Source organism: Leuciscus leuciscus, assembly GCF_965113295.1.
Source record: "Leuciscus leuciscus genome assembly, chromosome: 21".
Taxonomy (NCBI): Eukaryota; Metazoa; Chordata; class Actinopteri; order Cypriniformes; family Leuciscidae; genus Leuciscus; species Leuciscus leuciscus.
This window is the reverse complement of record NC_138745.1, coordinates 14,000,446-14,020,019: the sequence shown is the minus strand read 5'-3', so window position 1 is coordinate 14,020,019 and position 19,574 is coordinate 14,000,446. Positions and strand designations below refer to the sequence as shown.

General features: G+C 39.8%; 1 protein-coding gene across 5 annotated transcripts in view; it reads left to right on the top strand.

The window, feature by feature from the left end:
- Nucleotides 1-19,574, top strand: part of becn1 (beclin 1, autophagy related) — a 212,659-nt gene that overhangs the window by 151,852 nt on the left and 41,233 nt on the right. For 4 of the 5 annotated variants that reach the window (XM_082152809.1, XM_082152806.1, XM_082152810.1 and 1 more), the window contains 3 exons: nucleotides 1,222-1,312; nucleotides 14,303-14,439; nucleotides 14,633-14,827. In XM_082152809.1, coding sequence (XP_082008935.1) covers nucleotides 1,222-1,312; nucleotides 14,303-14,439; nucleotides 14,633-14,827 — 423 coding nt within the window. The remainder of the gene's footprint in view (nucleotides 1-1,221; nucleotides 1,313-14,302; nucleotides 14,440-14,632; nucleotides 14,828-19,574) is intronic. The other variant, XM_082152808.1, reaches the window with a different exon arrangement.

The following is a 19,574-nucleotide window of genomic DNA, read 5'->3' as shown; positions in this document are numbered from 1 at the left end:
GAACCTGCTACAGTGTTTTAGGGCGGGTCAAGTTGTTTGCGGGCGGATAACATAAAACACATAGGTGGGCATTAGGCAATTGTGTTACCCAGTAACGTGTAGCCGTCACGAAAGTAAGATTCAAATTCCTGACGACTTGTTTAGGCGGTTCAGAGTCGATTCTTTCTTTTGAGAAACAACAACTTTATTTATCGCGTGCTCTTTCGTCTTCATAACTTTGCAGAAAGCTGCATTACACATTGCAAGAAAGGGAATATTCGAAAAAGCATAATAGGGGCACTTTAAATATGGTTTGGAAATCTACAGAGAGGTTTGGAAATTTGAGTCTGGAAAAGTATGGAATTTTGAAATGGAAAATGTGTAGGAACCCTCTCATTAGTGAATTACTCCTCGTTTGTATTTCTTTCGGAATGGTTAATTATTGCATGGTACCGGGATGTTCAGTCCGCGTCCACGACAGGCAGGTCTTTTGCCTCGGCTGCAGAAGCCGCAGACATAATCAGCTGCTCTTCGCAATATTGTGGCTCGTAAAGATGGCCACAATACAGCTGAACATCTGATTCGAGCATCAGACTCTCAATCCTCTTCTTCCATATCATATTGAGTACCTTCCGCCATTGTCGTAACTTCACATCTGGCTCCACAGCGCCTGTTAGCTTAGCTTCCAAACAAGATGGTGGATATTGCTTTTAGTTTCTACAAGTGAAGTCCCACCCACTGATCTGTAATAGGTCTGTAGCGTGAGTTCCACCCCTGGAAAAATGAGGAATGAGTGTTTGTAGTCTCAACCCCTCTACAAAGATATGGGACTTCCTGCTTAGAATGATGCAAAATTACGATTTTTTCATCATTATAAGCAAGGAACCGCAACACTGAAATCCGTATTTCTCCTGTCTCAGGGGAAAATGAGGGAATAATGCACGACCATTCAAAAATATGACTGGGTTTCTAACGATACAAAGCTTAATGCAAATGGTGGAAGTGTCCCTTTGATAGTATATTACAGTTCTGTAAATCACTGAAATTAATGTTTCCTTAGAATCGTAAGAGAATTGTGATTCTCAGTTAATCCACAATTGTATAGCACTAGATCTGGTTTTATATATTTTCCCCTGCTTATTCTGTGCTATATGCATAGAACAACTGTAACATAAACATGTTGTTGAAAGTAAATATTACAAATGTATGGTGGTGTATTAATGAGCTGTTTGTGTTCTTTAGGATGATGTCTACTGAAAGCACAAATAGTTTCACTCTTATTGGAGAAGCTTCAGATGGAGGGACTATGGAGAACTTGAGTCGCAGGCTGAAAGTATGGACTCGCATACAAAATTGCACTATTCTACACAATTTCATATTTACATTTATGTTCTTGGCAGTCACAAAAATGGTGCAATAAAGCAGATGATTTATTAGTTTGAGTTGATTTTACTGATCTATAAAAATTAGATTGCAGTTGACATTATGAATCAATGATTGGAACAAAAAGCTGTTGAAGGATGACATGCATAATTCAGTTTATTTTTTGACTCCAGTATGACGTTTTTTTTATTTTTTATTATTTAACCTCTTAAACCAGGGACACACTTAAAAGACAGGCAGGTCTTTTGCCACGGCTGCAGAATCCGCAGCAGCCGCCTCCTGTTCCTCCATCAGCCTCAGCTGCTCTTCGCTATAAGCGAAAGTAAGGCAGATTATGAATGTAATTTGATACTTATGACTGATCATACCCAAACGAGTCAGAGACAGTTGCATTCAGTCTGTGTTTAAAATCTGCTCCAGTCATTGGAAACAGTCTGTAAGTGTGTTCAGTTCAGTCTTAAAACCTTTCAGCTAGTTGTTAAGTGTGTCCCCGGAATTATGGTTTAAACCCTTAACCAGCACCCCCACAAACCGAAATTACATACCCAAAATGAAAGAGAATACAGCTCTTAAACCCTGAAGGTTACAAACATAATCTTAGTATCAAATTTCCTGAAGTAGAACAGTTTAAGAGAAGCTCAAATAGACTGAGAAGTTGCTACAGTTGCATATAAAAAAAAAAATACATACATGCATACGTGTATATATATATATATATATATATATATATATATATATATATATATATATATATATATATATTAGGGATGCACCGATCCACATTTTTTCACTTCCGATCCGATCCCGATACCTGAATTTGGATATCGGCCGATACCGATACTATTCCGATACCAGAGCTGTGTTTGCTTTAATATTATTATTATCATTATTGTTTATTTTATATGATGCTGAAATAAACTCCTCTCAACAGGCAAGTATGATATGTAGGCCTACATATTTATGCATGTATGGTAAGTATAAGGTCAGAAAAGGAAGTCAGAAAAACAGTAAATCCTGTTAACAGGAAAAATCCCATTCTGAAAACAAATATGCAACTGTAGGTCATGTCAATATTTATTACATTCCCAAAATGTCAAATACTTGAGTCTTGAAATATAAGAAAAGTGCAAGTGTAAACATCTTACACACACACACACACACACTATCTAAAGGGTGACCCTCGCTCCGATGCTGTAACTCTCTCGATGAATGCTCGATCAACATCAGCCATGTGCAAACAGACAAGCGGATTTCGCCTCAGACGCGCGTCAATTTCGCTTCAAACTTTTGCTTTTTACGAGCGTCAATTTCGCTCTGGGCGCGCGAATGGATTCAAAATATTCAAGCGTCCAACTAGACGCGGCAGACGCGAATTTGACGCGCTATTCGCGTTTGGTGTGAACGCACAGTAACGTGGTGCTTTTTTAAATGTTTGATTGCATTCGTTGTGTTGTACGACGCGAGGGAGCTTCAACGAGCTCTGAATTACGGCTTTGCAAACATTGCATTTTGCTGTCTTGCTCTGCGGTGTTTCCAGTGTGAAGAATTTCCACACAGCGGCCGCAAACTGCGGAATGGATTTCCTGAGCGGTGGCGTGTCTCATAACTCTGTCTCATTGAGCCGCGCCTCCGTTCAGGAAATCCATTCCGCAGTTTGCAGCCAGCTAGCAGACTAGCCGGCGGGAATCACTTTTGGAGTCATTTCAGCAGACAACGTTAAAGCGCAGACATGACTCAAGGATATCGGATATCTCCGCAGGTTGGATCGGGAAAATCCGATACGTGAATTACGCTGGTATCGGTCCCGATACCGATACTGGATCGGATCGGCCCCATCCCTAATATATATATATATATATATATATATATATATATATATATATATATGTATATGTATGTATGTGTGTGTATATATATACACTCACCTAAAGGATTATTAGGAACACCTGTTCAATTTCTCATTAATGCAATTATCTAATCAACCAATCACATGGCAGTTGCTTCAATGCATTTAGGGGTGTGGTCCTGGTCAAAACAATCTCCTGAACTCCAAACTGAATGTCAGAATGGGAAAGAAAGGTGATTTAAGCAATTTTGAGCGTGGCATGGTTGTTGGTGCCAGACGGGCCGGTCTGAGTATTTCACAATCTACTCAGTTACTGGGATTTTCACAACCATTTCTAGGGTTTACAAAGAATGGTGTGAAAAGGGAAAAACATCCAGTATGCGGCAGTCCTGTGGGCGAAAATGCCTTGTTGATGCTAGAGGTCAGAGGAGAATGGGCCGACTGATTCAAGCTGATAGAAGAGCAACTTTGACTGAAATAACCACTCGTTACAACCGAGGTATGCAGCAAAGCATTTGTGAAGCCACAACACGCACAACCTTGAGGCGGATGGGCTACAACAGCAGAAGACCCCACCGGGTACCACTCATCTCCACTACAAATAGGAAAAAGAGGCTACAATTTGCACGAGCTCACCAAAATTGGATAGTTGAAGACTGGAAAAATGTTGCCTGGTCTGATGAGTCTCGATTTCTGTTGAGACATTCAGATGGTAGAGTCAGAATTTGGCGTAAACAGAATGAGAACATGGATCCATCATGCCTTGTTACCACTGTACAGGCTGGTGGTGGTGGTGTAATGGTGTGGGGGCACACTTTCTTGGCACACTTTAGGCCCCTTAGTGCCAATTGGGCATCGTTTAAATGCCACGGCCTACCTGAGCATTGTTTCTGACCATGTCCATCCCTTTATGACCACCATGTACCCATCCTCTGATGGCTACTTCCAGCAGGATAATGCTCCATGTCACAAAGCTCGAATCATTTCAAATTGGTTTCTTGAACATGACAATGAGTTCACTGTACTAAAATGGCCCCCACAGTCACCAGATCTCAACCCAATAGAGCATCTTTGTGATGTGGTGGAACGGGAGCTTCGTGCCCTGGATGTGCATCCCACAAATCTCCATCAACTGCAAGATGCTATCCTATCAATATGGGCCAACATTTCTAAAGAATGCTTTCAGCACCTTGTTGAATCAATGCCACGTAGAATTAAGGCAGTTCTGAAGGCGAAAGGGGGGTCAAACACAGTATTAGTATGGTGTTCCTAATAATCCTTTAGGTGTGTATATACACACATACATATATATATATATATATATATATATATATATATATATATATATATATATATATATATATATATATATATATATATATAGGGCTGTCAATCGATTACATTTTTTAATCGCGATTAATCGCATGATTGTCATGAGTTAACTCGCGATTAATCGCATTTAATCACACTTTTTTTTATTTGTTCTAAATGTACCTTAAATTAATACTTTTCAAGTTTGTAATACTCTAATCAACCTGGGCATGGATAAATATAGATGCTTTATGCAAATGTATGTTTATTATTGAAACCATAGTCAATATAGAGCATGAAGACGAGACATATGTTTCAAAGGTCATAGATGTTTTTCAAAGAACTTGTTCATGTCTATTAGACACATGTAGAAAAAAAAAAAAAATGCCAGGTTACCATTACTTCTCTTTCTTTGCACTGAGCAATTTACTAACACAAACATGTTTAGATTTTGCATGACAGGGCAGCTCTTCTGAAAATGCTAAATGTACATTTATTATTTATTATTACATTGTAGTTTGTCTCTCTCTGTGCCCATTTTGATGAAGCTAAATTCTCAATAAAACTGTTTTCATTGGTATATTTTACTGTTTCTGTTGTCAAACAACGGAATGAATTTGAAATGGTGACTGAAACGCGACCCATTAAGATAACCAGCTCTCCCTTCCAAGATGTTAAGTTAATCTGCACAACAATTCTGATAATCGAGCCGTCGTCTGGTGAAATCAAATTCACATAAGATAAAGACAATATCTGTGCTCTGATTTCGGCTATACTTGTAAAATTAGTGAAGCAACATAATATCTGTGCTTTACTGAATTAAAGCGCTGCTCCTCCGAGAGAGAGAGAGAGAGAGAGAGAGAGAGAGAGAGAGAGAGAGAGAGAGAGAGAGAGAGAGAGAGAGAGAGAGAGAGAGAGAGAGAGAGAGAGAGAGAGAGAGGTGCGCGCTGAGAGAGCGGTACCGGTAGATTCTCAGAAACTAAATAAGGTTTGGGCGCTTTGTTGAAGGGAAAAAATCGCTAAAGGTGTCTGCAATGTCGCTAAGTTGGCAACACTGTGTATCTCCATTTCTCCAACTAGAGGTTGGGCCACGGGTCAAACAGAAAATACGCGCTGCGTTAATCGCGCGTTAAAAAAATTTGTGCCGTTAATATGATTTTGCGTTAACGCGTTATGAACGCGTTAACTTTGACAGCCCTAATATATATATATATATATATATATATATATATATATATATATGCATGTATATACACTCCTGAACAAAATCTTAAGACCGGGGGAAGCATTGCAAGTTTTACGCATTTCGCGCTGGTGGATCATAACAGGGTTGTAAGTACTGCTTCAGAATGCCAAAAGAAGAAACAGGAGCAAGAGACAAAAAATTTAGAGTAGGCAGTTTATTGAAAACTGCATTTAAACTCAAACAGGCTGTTCATCAGCTGATCAAAAGTTTAAGACATAGCCCAAAAATAAACCCACAACAGAACTAAAAGTGTCAAAAAAGGACTCAGTAGTGAGTAACCCCACCATTCTTGTTGATCACTTCAAACACTCGTTTCGGCATGCTTGATGCGACTGTTTCCTGGAGGCTGCTGGGAACGTTGCTCCATGTGGTGAAGATGGCTTCACGAAGGGCATCCACGGTCGTCCGTTTTTGTAAACTTCCCTTGCCATCCATCCCCAAATGTTCTCAATGGGATTTAGATCAGGGGAACACGCAGGAGGGTCCAAAAGACCGACGTTATTCTCCTGGAAGAAGTCTTTCGTCAGGCGGCGTTGTGAATTGCAGCGTTGTCCTGTTGAAAGACCCAGTCATTACCGCACAGACGGGGGCCCTCAGTCAAGAGGGATGCAACAGATCCACATAGCCAGCCGCCGTTTGACGCCCCTGCACAACCTGAAGCTCCATTTTCCCATTGAAGGAAAAAGCACCCCAGATCATGATGGAACCTCCTACACTGTGCCGCGTAGAAAACATCTTCAGTGGGATCTCCTTGTCATGCCAGTAACGTTGGAAGCCATCAGGACCGTCAGGTTAATTTTTTTCTCGTCAGAGAATAAAACTTCCTTCCACCTTTCAATGTCCCATGTTTGGTGCTCCCTTGCAAATTCCAAACGGGCAAGTTTGTGGCGTGGGAGGAGACGTGGCCTTTGAAGACGTTTTTTGTTCTTGAAGCCCTTCTCTCGCAGATGACGTCTTATGGTTATTGGGTTGCAGTCAGCATCAGTAAGGGCCTTAATTTGGGTCGAGGATCGACCTGTGTCTTCACGGATAACCCGTCGGATCCTGCGGCTCAGTGCAGGTGAAATTTTTTTGAGTCTACCACTTGACTTTTTTGTCCCATAACTCTCAGGATCTTTTAAGAAATGAAAACTGCGTCTTACTGCGTCCAACCTTGGCAGCGATGGCGCGTTGCGAGAGGCCTTGCTTGTGCAGCTCAACAATCCTGCCACGTTTAAAGAGAGAAAGCCTTTTTGCCTTTGCCATCAGGAGATCATGACAGTGTGACTGCCTGAAGAACAATGACATGAAAGCCATATTTTTGTGCAGATTTTACCTTTTTATGGCTATGGTCTTAAACTTTTGATCAGCTGATGAACAGCCTGTTTGAGTTTAAATGCAGTTTTCAATAAACTGCCTACTCTCAATTTTTTGTCTCTTGCTTCTGTTTCTTCTTTTGGCATTCTGAAGCAGTACTTACAACCCTGTTATGATCCACCAGCGCGAAATGCGTAAAACTTGCAATGCTTCCCCCGGTCTTAAGATTTTGTTCATGAGTGTATGTATGCATGTATGTGATTTGAAAGGCTTGAATTTACATAAATCATAATGTATACAGTGCAACAGCAGAAACTGAGGGGAAAAAATTATGCTTAATTAGAGCTTTTTTATACAAATTACAAGTCAAGGTGCGATACCAAACAAGACCACTTGAACATGCCAAAAGACCACTATACCAGCCACTTTGACCTGACTGCATATTTAGCTACTATACAGATCTGTATAGAATTAAAGGCAGGGTAGGTAGGATTTTTCAAAAAAAAAAAAACATTCCAAATTTGTTTAAACTGTCTTTATATACCAATACATAATTAAAATGTAAGTACTCTGAAAAAGAGAGTATAAAAATCGAGTGTCTGTAGACCTCTCACGACTGTTGTAAACACAGCTAATTATTTCCATTCACTCCACCCCCTCCCTTCTGAGCTCCTTCCAAAGCCACGCCCCCAAAACGCATGAACGCGCGACGCCAAACGCTCAGGCTCAGCTGGAAGACGCATTTATTTACCTGAGACGAGTGGAGAGGAAGGAGCGCAGTGCATGCAGTGACATCATGTCAGAATCACATGTAATAAAATACCTAGTCTCGCGTAGCCAGACCTTCAGACTGACGGCAGAAGGTCTGGACTCTATCTGAGCTTTTCTTGGCCAAGGACCGCCCAAGAGGACGTTTGACTGACATGTAACCCAACCAATCACAGTTCGTTTTGTTCCGCGTCATGTTTAGGGGCGTGGCAATATAATGTCGATGTCCCTACAATAACAGACCGGTGTGCATCTAATAAATTATTCATTCATGAACGTTGTGGAAGTTTACTGCAACAATGGAGCCGCGAACTTCACATACTTTTTGAAAATCCAGCGTTTAATTGATCCTGGCAAGCGCTATTGTCTCAGTTGTAAACACAACGGCTTTCTTCTTCCACAAGGGGTTTTGGCATCACGGCATTTGTTTCCAGGCGGGCCGATAAAGAATGCGACACACACGTCTCCCGGACATCCTGTAGAATTCAACCAATCAGATCGCCACTTCGAAACTCCTGAAGTGTTTCCAGAAAAGTGTGCCATATGCATCAGACGTTCAGCCAACGGTCCGTGGGCGTGACGTCTGAGGCTGAGACTATAAAATACCTAACTTTAGCACTATAAATATAAACAAATAAGATGGCTTTTAGTACTCACTATCAAGCTAGCATATCGATACTGGTAAAGTTTAAAATATATTTTGTTTGATTCTGTAACGAGCTATATTTATAGGTAACGAGCTATATTTATAAGGCAAAGCTAAAAACAGGTTGCATTGATACACGTTTTTCCATTACCATCAGTTACACTGTGATGAAGGTGAATTTCGTGTAAGAGTCATAACATATACAGTGTTTTGCATGTAAGAGTTTCCATGATGAAAACATTGTTGACTCTGATGAGGACTACACTCCGGAGACAATTACGCATCGTCGGTTCGAGGACAGGTCCGGGGTCGAGGGCAAAGCAGAGGAGGTCGTTCAAGAGTGCCTTGTTTGCCTTCGCTGACTGCATATGCAGGTGCTTTGAATTTTGAATGCTCTTTCTCTGCCATAATTTTACTCTTTCGTAGGTTCCGCACCTCTCTTGCACTCCTCAAATCAAACGGGTGCGCGCATATGGGCAGATCTTGTAGCAACAGGGGTGGTAGCAACAGGGGTGGTAGCCATAGTTGCGAGAGAGAGTGACAGTCGCCCAAACCAATCAATTGTTTCGTCCCGGATGGAAATAATGAGCTGTGTTTATTGCAGATTAAAAGGTCAACAGTCACTCGATTTTTAAACTCTCTTTTTCAGAGCACTTACATTTGAATTATGTATTGGTATATAAAGACAGTTTAAACAAATTTGAAAAAAAGTTTTTTAGAAAAATCCTACCTACCCTACCTTTAATAAACACAAAAATACAAATAAAAAAATTAAAACATTCAAAATTTGTCAATCAGTGAACATTTCATATGTCAAAGTGTCTGTGCTGTATGATGCGCTTAGGTCTATAAACGCCACTGACCCCTTACAAGCTGTAATTATTTTTGCCTTGATTACATTCATAATCCATAAAGACTTTATTTAGCTTTTTGTCAATGTCTTGACCCTTAAACAAGCAACGTGCACCACAGGATACATACTCTTTAAATCGCTTGTAGGAGGCATGAGAATGAATTTTTCATCCAATTCTGTTATCATATCATAGTTAAGTCTGATTGGAGTATGTGGGTAACAAATCTTGTTCCAGGGCCAGGACCCTTAGGGAAGATCCTTTAGGCTTTCCTGGCCTCAGGGCCCCCTGTACACAGTCCCCCTTTTCAATCTATATATTTTGAGTAAATATACAGTTTCTGTATTTCAAAAAGCCTATGCATGGCGTGTTTTTTATTATTATTTTTACTCAAAATATATAGATTGAAAAGGGGGACTGGTTCCAGGACCCAATACCAGTACTTTGTTGCTTACCTTTTTCTGTCACCAAGGATGATGTTAACGATCTAAGCGCATGGTCTAAAGTGCACGGCGAAAGCGCACTTAGGGCGAGTCCAAGTCCACTTTTGCTAGTTTAACGACGGGAAAAATTGTCGGCTCGCCCGGCGCATGGTCTAGAAGGGTTGTCCCTATTTTCTTAATGAGTATGTGTTTTGTGTTTTAAGCGTAACGTGCAATAAACCAATCAGAGTCTCATCTCCCATTCCCTTTAAAAGCCAGTTGCGCTCACGCCATGACGGATTCGCTATTTACATAGTGGAATTTGCAAGCGGAAAAACTGAACACTTCTCTAGTGAGGAAAGGGATCTGCTCGTGCGCGAGGACACATGGGATCTACGGGACAAAGTGTACGTGCTTTGTGAACCTGCCTATAGACTCATGTTACTAACGCGCTCTTTAAATAACAAAAATTAAATTGCACCATTGACTTTAGGCCAGGCTTCAGTTTGTCAATGGCACCGCCTATTTCCGTTGCCTCAAAATAGCAACGCACCAACAATACGCCTGAACACACCTTGTTTTCAGACCTGTACGCCCATGGGCGCACAAATGCATTTGCTATTTAAACAACGTGGCAAAGAACGTGAAAATGATAACTGTTAACAAAAAAAAACACTTGCCTGGCGCTGCATTGCGCCGGGTGTATGATAGGGGCTGTTAGGGAATTTACAGTTAAAGATCCAAGGAACAGATATAATTAATAAAGACCAGGAGTTAGAAGTGCAGTAAATTAAAGAGATTTTTTTACTGAAGATAGTTTGAAGTTTAAACTGCAAACTAACAGTTTAGTTAAACTGTTAACTAAACAGTAACTAACCCCTCCCCCCAGTTACAGTTACAAAGATCACAGCAATTATATTCTTCACCAAGGTCTAAGCTACGTCATTGCTTCAGGTTGACAGATTCTGATTGGCTAAGAAATAGATAAACATTGTACATTTCCACACATGGACTGATAGGTAGTAGCACATCTCCATAGTCTGTACGGCTTCCACCGTGACCCTGAGTTAGGTACGAGTGTCCCTCCGAGGTCACAAGACTGTGTGTCCAGGTGCCAGCATGTCGAAGAAAATAAGTCAGTCAATCTCCAATAATGTCACTTGTTCCTTAACCTGTAACCAATAATACTAACACCCACACAGACACAGCTTCTTCAAGGTTGGATTTGGTCAGGCTCTAACGATAAACGGGAGACTTTTCCCAAAATATCCAGATAACATGTTCTTTCTCTTAGTGTAATATAGAACCGTAAAGTAAATGCTTTAACTAAAAAATGGTCACTTAAACTGTTGGTTCCAATGGCCCTTGTGACCTATAGTCGTCATGGTGAGCTAGAAGAACAGATATGTTTTAACATGTTGAAGACCTTTCTCAAACAAAACGAGTCCATATTTCATTTCTGGAAGCCGGGCTAAATGAGCAAGCACTGTGTTACTGCATTCCTGGCATGGGCCAGACCCTCAGTCACCTTCAGATATTTAATACAGACATTAGAGAATACATGAAAAGAACATTTCAGTAATCACACTGGTAACTCTTATAATTAAGTAAAATCTCATACGCTTAGAGAAGTCATTCACTCATTTGATATTTAGACTGACAAATATTGATTAATACCTTGATTATAATCACTCATTAGATATACATTGAAGCAGCAGTGGATTCCAGAATCCACTCCCCTCAGGGCCCATACATTTTTGAGTTTGGCACTGCTCTTGGAATGGATTTGATTAATGGATTGCATTTTCTTCTTCCATTCTTTCGGAATCTGCTCGATTGTCAGCACCTGTAATGGGCCTTTCTGCTTCTCTGCCTGTTGCTAAGCTGTGATATACAAAAGGTTTCCTGGATAAAGTAAAAATCTCTCCTAATGTTACACCTGGTCAGAAACTCAGATCTGTTCGAAAGGCTGTCAGTGAAGAACTTCAGCTTATTCTTGACTTTGGTGTCATTGAGAGAGTGGATGCATTAAGGTTTTCAAAAGTACTGGTACTTCAGTACCAATTTGATATTTAAATTTTAAAAACATAACAGTACCAGTCTTTATGCTGTACCGGTATAGTATTCATGGGTTTCATCAGGTCCCTTTCCACAGGTGTATAAAATCAAGCACCTAGATTATGAATGCAGACTGCATTGTGCTTGATAATACACCTGTGGAAAGGGACCGGATGAAATCCATGAATAGAGTACTGGGCGAATCCATTACGCACTGATAAGTGCTGATTTCAAACACTTCTGTTTGAAGCTCAAGACGACACAGTTTGTTCAGCGTGAGCTCTGCATGCTCTCAAATCATTTTGTTATAACCAACAAAGTATAAAGACGATGAAAATAAAAGATTTATTGTGCAGTTTAGACAGGTTTTTTATTATAATTGGAGTTTTCATTCAGTAAGCTTGCTGAACTGAAGAGATATTAGCTTCATTGATGATAAAGGAAGTGCTTTTTGGTTGCTTTCTGATATAACCCATTTATAATTTTAAGTGTTATTTTTCATGCTGCCAAGTACACACTGCAAAGTTTCAGGAGTGACAATCATATTGAAATGAGGAATTGGATTAAGTTATGGGGAATATATTGTTTCCTTTTATTGTATTATTGTCCAGAAGATGGCACTATGGGTTGTTGTGCTGGTACCCTTACGTCTCATCAGTCCTTCGGATGAGACGTAAAACCGAGGTGCCATCCCATGGCACTTATCGTAAAAGAGTAGGTGTGTAACACTGGCCCTGGCCACATTTCACCATTGAAGTTAGAAATGTGTTTACCAATGTCGTATGTAACTTTAGAGATGGTCTGTCCAATGTCAAGCCAACTTTATGCCAATATATCACTGGGAAACGCTCAGCATTCAAATTTGCGTGTTAAGTTCATATTCTGAGTCCATCTGCTTGCCTGCGAGTTTGGTCTTTTATATCACTGTATTAGTCCATTAAGCTACGTTAAGCGTTTTTATGTCCTGAAGTATTGAGGGAAACCCTAGTAGCCTACTGCATGCAGCACAAACTAAACAACCAAGAGAAATGTCAACCTCAAATGTAACATTGGATCTGTACATCCGCATCGGGGGAATAACATTATAATCTTGTTCACGGTAGAGAAAGATGAATGTAGGTTACACAGGAAAAGTAACCGTGAAGACACTGAATTTAACATAAACAGCCATCATAATAATCACAAATACACTTAAATTGCTGTAAATTACTTTTATGAATGAATGGCTTGTTCTAACTGTTGCTGGTCTTCGTCAACAACACACGCTTTTGCACCACCTGCTGGTGAGGTCGACTAACAGCAGATGGAGAGTATGCTCGGTAATTCAGGCCCAGAGAACTCAGCAGCATCTCTGCATAGAATTGATTTATAGATTTCTCCTTGCATAACAGAGATTCAAGTTGCATTTCTTGATGCAGTGGCAGACTGTGTTAAGTGACAATATTTTTCCAAAGTACTCCCAAGCCCTTGTTGGCTATATTTAACACAGTAGCACGACGGTTTCTCATGCAATACCATCTGAGGGCTCGAAGGTAATGAACATTCAACAGAGGTTTCCTGCCGTGTTTATATTTAGAAAATACATTTAATTTGGTAAGTAGAAACTTTGGAAATCTATTCTTTGTACTCTTTGAATTTCTTGATTTTATTGCATTTTACAAAATGTCCCAAATTTTATGCAAATCAGGTTGTAGGTTCAATATAATCCATAGTACAAAGAAAAGTAAATTGGACTATAACATGTACTTTTGCCAGCATTATTGATCAATCCACAGCAGTATTTTATTCATAGATTTTAGAACTAAATCAAGACCTGGACAATACAGTAAACCACCTTTCTTTTTTTTGCTTCTTCAAATAAACATGTAAGTCATCAAAGACAAGGTTTGTCTGACGAGACCCTTGTTTTCCCAGCTGTTAATCTCAAACTAATGTCCATAACAGTTGGAGTTTAAAATGCGGTGTATCCAAGCTCTGTAATCACTTGTGCAAAAAGCATGTCCCTGAAATGCGGCACAATTTGTGTCTCTGCAAAATTATCAGCGTAGCATAGTTACACGTTCAAGTTGTTTGGTGTTTATGGTGATTATTTCATGTATCTGTTTAATAGAAACATAGAATCATTAAATGACATATGAGCCTGTTACTCATCAGTGTAAGAGCTGTATGGCGTCTTTTGACATGACAGCTGAAGAACTTTCATGCTTGTTAATGTCTTAAATAAATAGCAGACTAATAAAGCATTCATTAATAAATAGATAAAACGTATGGCTTAAAGAGATACATTTCTAATAAAGCTATTAAACATGCAAAAACATTGAGTTTATTTTATACAGGAATGAAACTTGTGCTAGGGGTATAATTTGTGGAACCTTTTCGGCATAAAGGTATTTTTGGAACTCTAGGGTAGAACCCTGTTCAAGCAGTATAGGTTGGGTGAAGTAGATGGATGTATCAGAATATATCCTTCTTTCTGTATGTTTGTTTTTCCTGTAGGTGACAAGCGATCTGTTTGACATCATGTCTGGTCAGACAGATATTGATCACCCACTGTGTGAGGAATGCACTGACACACTCCTGGACCATCTCGACACACAACTCAACATCACTGAGAATGAGTGCCAAAATTACAAGTTAGTATCACTCTCGCTCAAAACATGTCAAGTAACAAACAACTGTTTTTCTTTTTTTTTTTCTGTGAGTGGGATGTGTTAATTTTCTTGTGCTAGGGTTTGTATCATTATTTTTGTCATTAAACCTTTTTAGTCAATACATGATTGACATCATTGACTCCAGTGGGTCACTCAATTGGCTTTGAATTGTCAGGAGCTGTTTAGAGTTGCTGTCTCAGCTACCAAAAGAGGAGGAGGCCAGTCTACTGAATGCACTGCAGCAGTTGAAACAAGAAGAGGAATCTTTGATCCAGGAACTGGAGAGCATTGAGGGTCAGCGTGAAGCTGTGGCAAAAGAGCTGGCCGAGGGACGAAACTACAGCCAGCTGATGGACACAGAAGAACTTCAGTACATATGAATTAGAATATTTACAATGGAGTCATATCATTCTTTTTTTATTATAATGGGGGAATCCCTGTTCCCTAGGGCAATGCAAGCATTTAGTATGTGAGAGGGACACAACTACAGCACAACTGCTGTTGTCCTCCTTTACAGCCTCTTTGCAAAGCTTGTACAGTGCGTGCAGAATTATTAGGCAAGTTGATTTTCTGATCATATATTTTTTTACAGGCACATTTTACCAATTCCAAACCACATTAATCTTAACTACTATTTATTTTGTATTTAATCATTTATAAGTGAGATATAATTGTTTGTGAAGGCTGGAAATGAAAAACGCCTTATATTCAGGTCATAGACTGTAAAAAATATGGACAAAGCGTCTGTGACGTCACCCATAGACTTCTGAAGAACGGTTTTGAGGCCGTTTATGGGGGGTATGGGCGGCGCCATATTTCAATACAAATGTTCAGAAAGGATAACTTACAGGTATGATGTGTTGTGTCAGATCATGGCCGAGACGTCAAATTTCAGGAATTCCACTCGGCGCAGCCTATGCTCGTTGTCAGCTGTCAATCAAGCTGTCAATCGCGCCCTTATTTGTCATTCATTTTATATCTAAATACGATCTAAACTAACGAGTTAGAAAAAAATTCACCCCCCTCACAGTTGTCAGGCACTCGGAACCTATCGAAAAATACAATAAAAGTCCATGGGACCAACCTGTAAAAACATGAATTTATGCTGTGAAAACGGACATTTTAACATGGGGGTGTATGGACATTTGCTCCCTTTTGGGACCTGCCCCTAGCGGATTTTCGAAGTATTGCAGTTTTTCGCACTTCCGGGTAGGCTTCATTTTTCAGATTAGAATGTTGCCGCTTGATTCAGGTGTGCAGAATTATTAGGCACGTTTTCTTTTACAGATAAAATGAGCCAAAAAGATAGACCGATTGGGAGTGACTCCTAAAGGGCCAGCATCACACTGTTTGAATAATTCATCTTCCAGAATCTGGCAGTAAGTTTTGGGAGTTCATTTTAGTCCATCTCCTACCCTGAAGTCCGTTTTGCAGAGATGGACTAAAAATGAACCCCCAAAACTTACTGCCAGATTCTGGAAGATGAATTCTTCAAACAGTGGTACAAGAGGATGTGGTGCTGGTCCTTCAAGAGTCATTCTCAATCTGTCTGTCTATAAAGCCTATAAAAAATATATATATATTACTACACTTCAGCTTGTGATTCTTATTAAGTGGGGGTCATTTTTTTAGGATTCTTTACCTAACCTAAGTCTTTGAGATCCTGACACCTTGCACTTCTGGAGACTCCAGGTAGGTTGCAGTTCTGAAAAATGGTGGCCCTGGAGACTAATTGGTTCCTGATGATTCCACACTTAATTCTTCACCTTAATTCTTAATTCTTTTGCGTATTAACGTGTCTTTTCTTCTCCACCTGTTTTTGTCTGACCCTGCTGACCCAATGAGCATTTCACTGTCCAATGTTCATGCCTTAACTGCAATTTATAGTATTGCATTAGTATTGCATCCTTCTCATGGGCACTTCTCATCTTTCTGCATCCTTCTCATGGGCATTTAATAATTTCTGACTTTTCAGTCCGAGTTAAATCTCTTTTTTGGCTTATTTTATCTGTAAAAGAAAACGTGCCTAATAATTCTGCACACCTGAATATTAGGCATTTCCATTTCCAGCCTTCATGAACAATTATATATCACTTATAAATGATTAAATACAAAATAAATAGTAGTTGTTATTAAGATTAATGAGGTTTGGAATTGGTCAAATGGACCTGGAAAAAATATATGATCAGAAAATCAACATGCCTAATAATTCTGCACACACTCTATTGTGAAACATTCATAATGCAGTCCTTGCTCAAATTTACTGCTCAAACTGTCAAGATCAGATTGAAATCAGGTGAAGTTGAAGTTAGCCATTTTAAATCTAAAACATGTAATATACAGTACAATATTATTAAGTTGGCTTGAGAAAGCCAACTTACTGATATTGTACTTAAACTTATTAGTGGTGCTTTTTCAAAGCAACACTAGTGTTATTGTCACTCATACTTATTAGTGGTGCTTTTTCAAAGCAACACTAGTGTTATTGTCACTCATACTTATTATTAGTGGTGCTTTTTCAAAGCAACACTAGTGTTATTGTCACTCATACTTATTATTCTTCTTATTTTTTTTATTATTATTATTCTGCCAAAAGTTTGGCGCGTAATGCGCCCCGCACCGTTTGTCACAGACCCCTGAGTGAGGTGTCAAATCGAGCGGCTCATTGAGGAGAGGTGTGCTATATCTTTTCTAAGCGATCGGGTGTACGATGTTCGCACAGCGAACGAAAAAGCGGCCAAAAAAGTCCCATTGACTTAACATGGGGAGTTCTAAAAACATTTGAATCCCAACTGCCGTTTTCACACACACCACTCCAAAGGGCCTGACACCCCTGCGTTTCTCTCCCTCTCTCTCTCCCTCAGAGGATTTATATTATCAAGCAGCCAATAAGTAATGGCCTAAAATCTTCATAGCCACACCCTAGCAACCAGTTACAGCACCCTAGCAACCACTCTGAGCTCCCTAGCAACCACCCTAAACCAATAAATAATATAAAAACATTTTTTTTACATTTTTTAAAGCAATATCACACTCGTAGCCTTGCAATATTGCTCCATGCTTGTGCCTATTCGGCCATAGGCACGAGGCCGCAGGCCGAGTGCCGTACTGAAGGAACTCGTTATTAAAGATTTTAAGAACTCTATAAAAACTCCATAGTAACCATATTTGACAACTACCAACCACCTAGTAACACCATAGCAACTACCAAAAATACCTTAGCAACCACCCTGAACACCCTAGCAACGTCTAGAAATGCTCTATTAACCACCAAAAAAACTCTAGCAACCACCCAGAACACCCTAGCAACTGCCTAGCAACCACCCAGAACACCTAGCAACTGCCTAGTAACCACCCAGAACGCCTAGCAACCACCCAGAACCCCCTAGCAACTGCCTAGCAACGCCCTAGCATCCACCCAGAATACCATAGCAACTGCCTAGCAACCACCTAGCAACCACCAAGAATACCCTAGCAACTGCCTAGCAACCACCCAGAACACCTTAGCAACTGCCTAGCAACACCATAGCAACCACCCAGAAAACCCTAGCAACCACCACCTGGCAACAGCATCTTTGCTAAAAACATGCTAGCAACATACTAATCATGCTAGTATCATGCTAGCAACATGCTAATCAAGCTAGCATCATGCTAGCATCATGCTAATCAAGCTAGCATAATGCTAATCAAGCTAGCATCATGCTAGCAACATGCTAATCAAGCTAGCATAATGCTAGCAACATGCTAATCAAGCTAACATCATGCTAGCAACATGCTAATCAAGCTAGCATTATGCTAGCAACATGCTAATCATGTTAGCATCTAGCTAAAAACATGCTAGCAACATGCTAATCATGCTAACATCAAGCTACCAACATGCTAATCAAGCTAGCATTATGCTAACATAATGCTAATCATGCTAGCATCATGCTACCAATATGCTAATTAAGCTATCACAATGCTATTCAAGCTAGCATCATGTTAACAACATGCTAATCAAGCTAGCATAATGCTAGCAACATGCTAATCATGTTAGCATCTAGCTAAAAACATGCTAGCAACATGCTAATCATGCTAACATCAAGCTACCAACATGCTAATCAAGCTAGCATTATGCTAACATAATGCTAATCATGCTAGCATCATGCTACCAATATGCTAATTAAGCTATCACAATGCTATTCAAGCTAGCATCATGTTAACAACATGCTAATCAAGCTAGCATAATGCTAGCAACATGCTAATCATGTTAGCATCTAGCTAAAAACATGCTAGCAACATGCTAATCATGCTAACATCAAGCTACCAACATGCTAATCAAGCTAGCATCATGCTAACATAATGCTAATCATGCTAGCATCATGCTACCAATATGCTAATTAAGCTAGCACAATGATATTCAAGCTAGCATCATGCTAACAACATGTTAATCAAGCTAGCATAATGCTAGCAACATGCTAATCATGTTAGCATCTAACTAAAAACATGCTAGCAAAATGCTAATCATGCTAGCATCATGCTACCAACATGCTAATCATGTTAACAACATGCTAATCATGCTACCATCATTTTAACAACATGTTAATCATAGTAAATCATGCTGGAATGTGGTAAATCGTAGTAAATCATCTTAGAAACATGGTAAATCGTGGTAAATAATGCTAAAACGTGGTATATCATGGTATCACAACATGTTAGTTGTGTTAGCATCTGCCCAGTGACGAGTTTTGCCACTGCAAGCACCACTTCACATTTTCTTCAGGAAATGTACATTCTAGTTCTTCTTATTTTTTTTATTATTATTATTCTGCCAAAAGTTTGGCGCGTAATGCGCCCCGCACCGTTTGTCACAGACCCCTGAGTGAGGTGTCAAATCGAGCGGCTCATTGAGGAGAGGTGTGCTATATCTTTTCTAAGCGATCGGGTGTACGATGTTCGCACAGCGAACGAAAAAGCGGCCAAAAAAGTCCCATTGACTTAACATGGGGAGTTCTAAAAACATTTGAATCCCAACTGCCGTTTTCACACACACCACTCCAAAGGGCCTGACACCCCTGCGTTTCTCTCCCTCTCTCTCTCCCTTAGAGGATTTATATTAAATATACAAGCATGCTAAT